This window comes from Phacochoerus africanus, chromosome 14, assembly GCF_016906955.1.
Source record: "Phacochoerus africanus isolate WHEZ1 chromosome 14, ROS_Pafr_v1, whole genome shotgun sequence".
NCBI classification, from domain to species: Eukaryota; Metazoa; Chordata; class Mammalia; order Artiodactyla; family Suidae; genus Phacochoerus; species Phacochoerus africanus.
Genome location: NC_062557.1, coordinates 38,204,212 through 38,215,117, shown reverse-complemented (window position 1 = coordinate 38,215,117; position 10,906 = coordinate 38,204,212). Strand labels below are relative to the sequence as shown.

The 10,906-nt window shown below is 54.1% G+C and overlaps 1 protein-coding gene across 1 annotated transcript; it reads right to left on the bottom strand.

Annotated features, from left to right (window-relative positions):
* Positions 1-3,077: 3,077 nt before the first annotated feature.
* LHX1 (LIM homeobox 1) lies at positions 3,078-10,670 on the bottom strand. The gene is made up of 5 exons (XM_047758879.1): positions 9,369-10,670; positions 7,212-7,438; positions 6,843-7,120; positions 5,329-5,494; positions 3,078-4,972 (listed from the first exon to the last, which is right to left on the bottom strand). Exons 1-5 carry the CDS (start codon positions 9,536-9,538, stop codon positions 4,593-4,595), a joined length of 1,221 nt encoding a protein of 406 aa, XP_047614835.1. The 5' UTR covers positions 9,539-10,670; the 3' UTR covers positions 3,078-4,592.
* Positions 10,671-10,906: the final 236 nt, after the last annotated feature.

The following is a 10,906-nucleotide window of genomic DNA, read 5'->3' as shown; positions in this document are numbered from 1 at the left end:
CTGACTTCCCCAGTCTTCATAGGTCCCCATTGTTGAGAGCAAGAAGAGACCACTTGTCCTATGTCCCCTGTCTAGGAGGCTGCAGGGGGGAAGGAAAGCCCTCAGGGTAGACACCCTCAGACATGGAAGGGAAAGAATTCCAGGCTCGGATGGGGGGGGCACCCTAGGCAGGGGACTGGGGTAAAGGAAAGTGTTTTGTTTTGGTTTGGATTTTTACCATCTGCAATAGAATTCAGTCCAGAAAAGAGCTCTTAAACAAATAAAATGAAACAAACAAACATATCCCTTGTAATTGCAGCCTGGTGCCCACGTCTGGGGCCTCCAGAGCAAAAGCATGACCATGCTGGGACAGCCATCACCCTTGACTTCAAAGGACCAAAATGTTTTCCTCACCCCAGATTTAGGAAACTACTTCCCCCAGCCCTCTTCCCTCCCTATTTTGGACGCTAATACAGGAACCTGGCCTTGGGGTAAAGAAAAGGGAGAAAAGAAGGAGGAGGTGAGGCAGGGCAGAGACAGCCTCTAAGCTGTCATGCAAACAGGGCACTGCTGGATGATTCTGGGCAGAAAATGCCTGCTTCCCTACCCTCCAGTCCTGGTGCCCACTGATTTGGGAAGCCTTTTGAGGACAAAAATCACACACATCCCAGGGCCCCTCAAAATGCTTCCCCTGCTTGCTCACCCCATACTGAGGGTAGAGAGGGGACTCGATGATCAGAGGAAAGGAGGGGTTCTAGGACTTTAGATGCAGCTGAGAAAAGCTGAGGCACAGGCAGAAGGGTAATCGTCTAAATCCCCTCTCTGGGGAGCCCTCCCTACTTGATTATAAGTTTTTGGAGAAGGGAGGAGGGGTTTCCTGATGGGATGGGCTACTTCAAAGACTCTACCTCCTAGAAGAAATGTAAACCTGGACCGCCCTAGTGATGTGAGCAGATGAGATGAGGAGGAGGAAGGGAGTAAATGGGAGATGTTCCTAAAACAACGTCAGAAGGTCAGAGGGTCTCCCAATTCACAGTCCCTCCGCCTGCTGCCTGAGGGCTGCATAACAGCGGACAGATGTCAGAATAGCAGAGGATGGGGCAGGGGTGACATTACCACCTCTCCCCACATTGTCCCGATCAGCTGTCTGTTCACATGACTGGGACTTTGAAGAGTTTAGAGAAGTCAGGTTCTTACCTTTCTCTCTTCTCCCTTCAGAGATACTATCAACCCCCTCGTCCCAGGCTCCTGCCAGTCCCTATCCTGGCTCTCCAAGCATCAGCCTCCACCACCTGGTCTCGCCCTAAAGCAGTTCCCACTTTCCTCCAACCTGGAAAAGAGAGGTGGGTAAGTTTGGCCTTGTCCAGGGCAGATAGCAGCTCCCAGCTGCTGGAACCCTGGGGACAGGTGGCTAGAGGCACAGAGGTGACGGCTTTAAGATGGCCGCAAGGAGAAACCAAGCTGCCAAGCCCAGGACAGCAGAGGAGACTGCACTCTGGGGTGGAGGGGAGCTGCCGGGCTGGGCTTTCCCCTCCAGCCCCTACACCTCTCCTGGGAGCTCCCAGTGCGCTTTGGGGATAGGGCAGTGCTCCTGTGCACCTCAGGGCCAGAGGTGGACGGCACAGCTCTGACATTTCTAGACCTCCTCCTCTCTGGCGGCTCCAAATTTGACTGCTAAACTTTGCCACCTGCCCAGGATTCGTCAGCGTTCTGGATCCAAGGGGGAAAGGCTGAGCGGTTGCCACAAAGTCAGAAGAATTGAGTCCACCCGAGCACCCAACTCTAAAATGCTTCCTATCAAGTACTGGATTCCACAATAAAGGTGCTAAATAATTCAACGAGCTTGATAGGAAAATGCAGCTTCCCAATGAGCCTACGTTCAGTTAAATGAATGTCTCTTAAAGGAGCCTGGCTATAATGAATAAGTTGGCTATGATTTAATGTATATAAATGCTAAAAGGGCAAAAACAAGCAGATCTGGGGATTGCATACAACGCACATAAAGAAATGTGCTGCATGCCGAGGCTAGGAGTTTCAAAATTTGCCCTTGTTATTTCATAAATTTGGATTTCTGAAAGAATATCATAAAATTCCTCTGATTGTCCTCCCCATTGGATAAGCTGTCATGTGGATGCGGTGAAATATTGCTTATTTTAAAGCCTTATAAGCAAGAAAGATACACTTGTTTGTCTCGTAACAAAATAAGAAAACAGCACTGGAAATTGCATACCACTTAATGTAAAACCTTTGATTTAAAAAAAAAAAATAGGGAAATAAAGAATCCAGAGCTGAAATCTAGGTGATACGGAAAAGAAATCCTGGAATTCTAGTGGTGTCTGATATTAAAGCACATACATGTATTTCACAGCAGGAAGATATTTAAATTCCTTCCATGTTTAATGAAAGCTTGGAAGGGATTGAACTACTTTTCAGAACCTATTGGCAACTCTCAGTTGAAGTGTGATTTCTACATTAGTTCTTTCTGCTCATCTTTCAGAGAAAGTAAAGTGTATCTTGTGCCAGGCAAAATAGTTTTCCTTCTGGGAAACTTCAAATGAAACAAATACTATAAAACAACTATTTCATATCATTTCTGTGAAAGGGATTAAAGTATTTCATTTCTAGCTGTGCTGTACATTCATTTTATGTTATCTTTCAAACCACCAAATTAGAAAGCAGGATTATCTATGGGAAATGAATCGAAACCGGAAAGGACCACCTCTAAGTACCTATTTATAGGTAACTGACATTCATTCAGTTTTGCATGTTTGGAGGGGGAGAGGGAGAAATTGCATGGGGTCTCATGCCTAATCGCCAACTGGGACTACTCCTTTTTAGCCATGGATTTGATTTCTATTTCAAATTCTGTATTAACTGATCAGCAAACACCTCTTCAACTGTATCAGTTAAATCCATAAAATGCAAATCTGTAGTTCATAACAGCGGGAAGGCATGGAGAAAATCTTGGCTGGCTTTGACCACAGCCAAGATAAAACCAAAACCCCCAGTCCTGCCTCCTGGCTTCCGAAAGGTCAGCAGACTCCCTATCACACCTCTCTATTCCAGCTGTTAAAACATCAAATAACACACCAATTATCTAAACATCAGATTTTCTATTTTTATTAAAAACTCACAAATTTATTCAACATGTTTTCTTTCATACAGTGAATGGTCTAATATGCACTGGAGGTCACACAAGCTTAGGTTATCAGAACAATAAAAGACATATGAGAAATTTAATATATAAAGAAAAAAGTAGCAGCTGTTGACTGCATATTTGACCATAAAATTTAAATATTTTGGACTTTTATTTTAAAGACACAAAAATAAAACCTGTGTGGGTCTATATAAGTCATATTAACAATTCCATGAATGTTCAACAGGACTAAAAATTAGCAAAGATGTTTTTTTTTTTTAACCTTGTAACACTTTTTTTTTTTTTTAACACGTTCTCAGGTTGTGGTGCCAGGCACCTTTACAGTATTTGTGCTATAATTATTCTATTTGGCAAATTTCTGAATATCATGTTTTCTCTTTGCCTTGTGTAAACAACACCTTTTTACATACTAGCACAGTGAGCTGTGAGCCCTGCAAATCTGTCAGAACATCTACAGGAAAAGAAAATGAACAATTTTGGTTGATTGCTCAAAACATTTTGTTTTGAACAAGAGGTTTCAAAACAGGTTATATTAGTAAAACACTGAACTCCTGAATTTAACATTATACGTAAACAGTTGACTGTTTTTAGTTCAATAGTCTTTTTAAAAAAATTTTGTGTGTGTGAAGGTAGAATACTTTTCTTGTACAGCTGATGTTCAAGTCATTTTACTGAGAGGTCTGGCTAGAGACCGTCTTATCGTTTGTGTCTGTGTGTGTGTGTGTGAGTGGGTGTCTGTGTGTATCTGTGTGTGTAGAGCCTTGTGAAGGTAGAAGAGTTGATACTGAGGGCTTTACATTTAGAATTTTGCAATTTTGGCAAAAACAAAAAAACCAAAAAACCCAGATAGACAAAAAATATATATATATAGTCCCACCTGATGCACAGCAGGTCGGCGTTTCTGAAGCTATAAGAGTTTGTTGTCGCTGTTGCTGAACTCTGAGACAACAACTAACAGACTTCCCAGATCCAGGACCCTCCTGGTTGGCCCGGAGCGCCCCCGGTCGCATCACCTCCCTCCAGCGGCTACAAGCGCAGCCTCCCTCCCCACGGTTCCCGGCGTCACCACCGGCCGGCTGGCCGCTCCCGCGGCTGCCCTGGTTGTTTTCTTGCCGCCCGCCGGCCTCGCGCTCACGCCCGCGGTGTCTGTCCGGGGATCCGGGTCCAGGTGGGAGGTGGGGAGCGGTCTCCATTTCCCTTCGGGAGCCCCAGTTCTGCACCTTGCCAGCCAGCGCAGGGATCCCAGTCCTTCTTCCAGGCAGGTTTGGATCCTATTTCGTGTCCCCCTTTCCCATCCGGTCTCCCCAGACGGAAAATGGTCCTCGAGGCTGGAGGAAGTTGAGGGGGGCGGGATGACTTGCTTTAAGTTTTTTTTTTCTTTTCTTTTTCCTATTTTTCTTAAATAAAGGTTCATTTCTGTACAACCACGAACTCCGCGGACCTCGTGCGACCCCCGCTACCACACGGCCGCCTCGTTCATTTCGGGGGGGTGAGACAGGTGGTTCCCGTAGCTCGCCCCGCCGTTGACCGACAGCGACGAGAAGGGCGGGCTGGGTCCGAAGACCTCGGCGGACATTGAGTGCAGAGGCCCGGGCAGGCTGGGCTCCGGGCTGGGCGAGTCCCCGGGAGGATGCGCCAGGATGTCGGTGAACCGCTGCGCCTCGCTCGACGGGTGGTGGCCGGGCAGCGGGTGCTCCAGGCCACCCAGGGGTGTCCCGGAAGGCCCGGATGACGGCACAAAGGGCAGGTCCACTGGGGTCTGAGCCTGCGAGGACGGGGGACCTTGCGGGAAGAAGTCGTAGTTGCCTCCGGGCCCGTAATACTCGCTCTGGTAATCTGCGGAGCGGCGGGGAGGAGGCTGTCAGGGCGAGGCCTTAGGTGGGGCGGGTGACGGGGCGGGAAGGCGCGCCCGCGGGCCGGCTGCGGAGGGCCACGCAGGGACCTCGCCATTTGCGGGGCTCTCATGCCGGGCAAAGAACGGAGGAGGCTCCCTGCAGCCCACCCGCCTCACTCGGGGTCGGGAATTCGGTCCTGTCTCACTACCTCCCCTTGATTTACTCCCCAGCCTTCACCCACCCCTTCCCCCCTCTCCACTTCTCTTCGAAAGCCAGAAGCGCCTCCGAGCTGCCACCCGCTTCCAACGAAGCCAACCCCGGGCCTGCCCGCGCCCTGCCCCTGGGCAGCGCACCCACCTCCGTAGAAGGAGAAGGGCCCGTTGGGGATGAGCTCGCCCGGCTCCAGGCGATCCACGAGCGGCCGCATCCGGCGCGGACTGCGGAAGAAGGCGTGGCGTCGGGCGCCCAGGGCGCTCAGCTGTTTCATCCTCCTTTCCTTGGAGCGTCGGTTCTGGAACCACACCTGAAGCAAATACGCCGCGGGGAGGTTGAGGGTGTAAGGCCCAGGAGACCCCACCTCCGACTTCGGATGCGGGGCCAGACCCCTCACCCTTCCACCGCCTAACTCTCGCAGATTCCGGGCAGTGTGTGCGTGTCGTTTGTGTGTGTGTGGTGGTGGTGGTGGTGGGGTGTCTCTGAGTAGGACCGCGCGAGGTGGCCCTTGAGCCAATGGTGAACAGGATTCACGACAGGGGAAACTGGGCAAGCCGCCCAGCCCAACGTGAGGCAGTTGAGTAGTTTCTAACAGTCACATCGACAGTTATAAGCTTCTCCAGGCCTGTACACAGAGACGCTCAACCTCCCCAAATAATGTCAGACACACAGTTTCCCTTTCACGGCCCCTGGCTGCCCCCTCCTGAGCATGATAGTGACAGAGAACCAAACAGCGTCCTCTTGACACTCAGTCTCCCAAAGATGTGACACCAAAACCCACAATCTCCCTTTCACACCCACGCACAATCTCCCAGTGCCAAGCATACTTATCCGTAGCCTCTGACTGGCAGTGACACCGACATGCAACCTGCCGGTTCACCTGCTCACAAGACCGCAGAGGCAGAGGGCCCCTGGGCACACAGCCCATGCACACAGCCTCTGGGCACATCCACCCACACCCTTGTAGAGCTTCCAGGCTCTGCACCCTAACCTTGGGCTCAAGAACCACCACACACAATCTCAAGTCCTCACAGTGGAGGGGTGCAGATGCCCAGGTGGCCACTTCCCGTCTCCTTCCCCCCTGGGGACATGCCCAGGCAGAGCTGACTTCGACCCCGTCCACCTTCCCTTCAAGCCAGGACAGCCCGCCTCTCTACGTAGCAGTCTCTGCTCTGGGGCTTGTTTAACTGGGGCAAGAGACGCACAACGTTGGAGATGGGGACGCGGAGGGGGAACGCCGACGTTCAGAAGCCAGCAGAACGGATTAACGCCCCAGGATGCCCAGCGACCTCTTGGCTGTTCCTGAACAGGGGTGGTAGCCCAGGAAAATAAGTCCCAACTCTCCTGTCAGTGTCCGACAGGGTCCCCTCCTCCAGCCTTTTGCTCCCCATCCCTCCCCCTCCGCCACCACTATTACCTGCGTTGAACCGGAAAAAGGAGGAGGTCTAGGGATTTCCAGATGCTCTACACATCTGGCGGCGCTTCTGAGGTCAAGCCGGGGAGCGGTGGGTCTGGGCTTCTTCCCTCCCCCTCCGCCAGCCTCCTGGGACTCTCTGTCCTCCCTCAAAACGGCCCGCTCCCCCCCACTCGGCCTCGGTGCCTGCACAGAGTAGCCATGTGGGCTTCCAGGGAACTGAGTGCCGCGCTTGGGCCCTGACCTGGATGACACGCATATTGAGGCCGGTCTCTTGAGCCAGCTGCTCCCGGATGTGGCGCGTGGGCTTGGGTGTAGCGGCGAAGGCGGCCTTCAACGTCTCCAGCTGCTTGGCTTTGATGGTGGTGCGCGGCCCCCTCCGCTTGGCCCCCAGGTTCTGGTCGTCGTTCTCATTGCTGCCGCCTTCCTTGTCCGACACGTTGGCGCTCTCTGAGTCCTTGGCGTCGTCCTGCGACGGGTCTTGGGAGTCCGGAGACAAACTGGGGTCACTGCCCGTGGTGGCTGGAGACAGGGAAGGGACAGGTGAGCAGCAGCTTCGGCAGGGCTTCCTCCCCCAGGACCCGCCCACGCCTTATGGGAATTAGAGCCTCACCCGAGTGGAGGCTATTCTCTTTGGCGACGCTGCTGTTGCTTAGGTAATCCTCTTTGCAGACGAACTTGTTTTCATCGATGATATAAAGCTCCTCGCCGGTGGAGAGCTGCTTGTTGCACATCATGCAGGTGAAGCAGTTCAGGTGAAACACTTTGCTTCGCGCTCTCCGCACCAGGTCGCTGGGGGAGATGCCCTGCGCGCAGCCAGCGCATTTGGTACCGAAACACCTGCAGGGGGGCGGGTTAGTGAGGGCCAAGGGAAGCCGGAGGCCGGGAGAAAGGAAATAGAGAAAGACGATAGTAGAAAATAGAGGAAGAAGAATAAGAAGGGGGGGAGGAGAAAAAGAGAGAGAGAGAAGGAGAAAGAGAGAGGGGGAGAGAGAGAGAGAGCCAAAAAGAAAGAGAAGCAGAATGCCGATTAAGCAGACAAGCAGGCAGGAGAGAGAGCAGGGCACCAGTGAAAAGTCAGGGAGGAGATACACAAGGTTAGAATCATAGAGGTAAGGTGGCTGCCGCCACCGCTAGCCTCGTGCCCTCCCTTGTCCCAGAGGGGGAAACAAAAAGCATTGCAGAAGAAGGCGGCAAGACGGCCACAGGAAAGGGGAAAGAGGTACCTATTTTCCGATTAGATTCAAAGAACAAAATTAGACCTCCATGCAAATGTGTCCCAAGCGCCGCTTTTCTGTATATTGCCCCTCTTTCATCGAAAAAGAACTCACGCACAGGCTTGGGGTTGGCGAGGTCTGGTGCAGGCACCAGTAAACAGCCTCGATGAGGCCAAATGGCAGCGGGTGGCTTGGGTGGCTGGTCGCCGGCACGTTCTAGCCCCAAACTGGGCAGGGTGGCGCAAGTGGGAACTCCAGGTATCCGGCCTTGCTTTGAGGGAGCCAGGCCTCTGGGGCCCACTGGCAGCCGGCACCATTCACTGCTCCCCAGCTCAGCTCCCTCCAGGAGCGGGAGATCCCAGCACAGTGAGGAGGCCCAGAGGCTCAGCTTGCGCTTCCTCTCCGAAATAGCAACCCGCAGAGCTTTGCTCCAAGGTCTGCTCTAACCAGAGCGCTGCATCGGGGGAGGTCTTGGGGACAGCCCGTCCCAGCAAAGTCACCCGGCCGGCTAGCTTTGAACCCCTACTCCATCCTCCAGTTTGATCTGTTACCACAAACTCAGAAAAGCAGAGACCAGGTCAGCCCACTAAACTGGGAGATTTCAAGCCTGCACAAGGGAATTTCAATTCAAATTTGCCCCAGTTCTGTGCTGACTTGTGTGTTTGTGGGGATTTTGTAGCAAGACTGTGAGCTTAAGAGGATACAATTAAAATGCTAAATGGAGGAGAATTGGTGGGAGAAGTCTCCTCACTGTGGGGAGCCGGGTCTTGGCCTTTTCCTGGGGTTTCGAAAGGAGGTGGTTGACCGAGGCAGTGAGTGCCTGGGAGGGCTCCGAGTGGAGCCTGTGCGCTCACAGCTGAGGTCAGCATTGAGCGGAGGCTGAACCTCCTGCTAACCCGGGCATCTGGGAAAGGTCTTCGCAGAGGCTGCAGCTTCTGGCGCTTCACAGGCTACTGTACAGCAGTGTGCCCAGGCTGGCCCTGGGAGGCCCATCTGGGCTTCGGAAAGACCCTGGGGGTGTGCAGGGGAGGCACCAGGGCTGAACTCTTTCCTGCCACGACCACAGCAGGAGACCCGGATATTCCTTGCAAAAAGGCTCGGTGGTTTCCCGCCAAGACTTCTCTAGGAGAGAGAAGGCTGTGGCATGGAGCTAGCCCAGGCTGCTAAGCTCAGCCTGGAGGACCAGCACACCCGGGAGGCCCAGAAAATGCACTTGCTGGAAGAGCTTGGCAAGGGGGAAAGGCAGGGGCTGAGGCCTGAGGTACCTCCTTCCAGGCTTGGAGGGGTTTCTGGCTCAGAGATGGGCTCAGACTCTTTCTTCCTGGGCATGTGTAGCCAAGCTCGGACCCACAATTTCCAGGACGCAAAAGCAGGCCGCGGCCTGGATGCCCGGCGCGCCAGCTGGCGTAGAGGTGGTCGCCCCAGGACTTGGCTGTCCTCTCCAAAGGCAGCTCCTAAGGCAGCAGCCACGGCCACGCTGACCTCTGATCCGAAGCTGGCTGGGAAGGACCCAGGGGGAAGGGGCAGCAGAGGCCCACAAGGCAAGTACTCACCGGAAGAAGTCGTTCTTGCAGTAGAGCTTGCCTTCCCGGGAGAAGCACTTCTCTGTCAGGTTGCATTTACATTCACAGCACTGGACGCACTTGACGTGCCAGGCCCTGTCCAGCACGTTCAAGAGGAAGCGGTCCAGGATGGGCCTTTTGCAGCCGGCACAGTGCACCATGGTCTTTGGTTTGGTTGGGTGAGACCCGGAGAGAGAAGAGTAGGTAGAGCCAAGAGGATGACCCTCCAAGACGTCCGGCAGGAACTCCCCAGCCCCTCCAAAAAGGGGAGATATACTTGGTACAAGCAGAAACCCGCACCAGAAAATCAAAGGGAGGAGGCTGGTGGGGGTGGGGTCGGAGGGCACCTCGGTGGAGTGTGCAGTCCGGCAGTCCCAGAGCCCCCGGGGCACAGCAGCGCCACCGCAGCTCCTGGCGCGAGGAAAAGAGTCTCAGGCGGGCGAGAAAGCGACTCTTCTGCCCGAAGCCCGCGGAGGAGTGAAGGTCACCGAGAACGGCAGCGGGAACAGAAATAAATAAATAAAACGGAGACGGAGAAGGAAGAGGACGACGCGGCGAGCTCAGGTTCCAGGGAAAGCGCCACTGAGTTCTCTTGGGCTTGAGGTAGAGCTGTCAGAAGTCAAAGTGCATCTGCTTTTGTCGGGGTTTGAGGGCGGCTGTGTGCGTGCCGGGCTGCCCGCCACCGGAATTTCCCCGCCTCTTTTTATAAAAGAAAACAACAAAACGAGTAGAGAAGCTTTGGATCCTAAACTGCCGGCATCGCGCAGCGGGTCGGGACGCGCTGGGCGCCCGCGGTGGGCCTGGGGGAAGGGGCGGGGGCAGGCCGAGGGGGTAGGGAGGGGAAGGAAGGGAGGACGGGAGGAAGGTCTCCTCGTTGATTGTTGTCTTTGCTTAGGTTTTCCCCCTTTTCGAAAAGTGTTTGTGTCAATCGAGAACGGAGAGGGACAGCTCCGGGCGGACGCAACCAGGTGCGCGCGCTCGCTCCCCGCCTCCCCAGCCCCGTCACCTCCGCCGGTGGCCCGCCTGGCGGCCTCCGTCTCCTCGGGACAGCCCTCCCTGCGCCTGGACTCCTTCGGGGAGGGGGTACCGTCTGGCTCCTCACCGCGCCTGGCCGTGCATCGTGGCTCCAGTCGCAACTCGCGGCCGCTTGGGCGCGCAGCCCCACATCGCTCGGCCCACGGTCCGGTTGCGTGCGTGCAACCCCAACAGTCTCTCGACTTTCTTTTCTTTTCCTTTCCCCCTCTTTTTTCGTTGTGGTGGCAAATCTGGTTTTCCTTTCTAGCCTCTTTCCTTCCTTCCTTTTTTTTTTTTTTTTTTTTCCCTTAGGCAGCGGGAGGAGTCGGGGGGAGGGGGAGTAGCTTGAAGAGATTTAAAAAAAAAAAAAAAGTCCTGGTGCAGCGGCTACAGTTCTGTGCGGCTGGAACAGCTTGGCAAGGGCCGCCGCTGTCGCCGCCCGGGCCGCGGTTCGTTGTTGGCTGTCCCCGGACAAGCGTCCCTCTTGTCCCGGGTCTCCTGGCCCAATCCGCCGC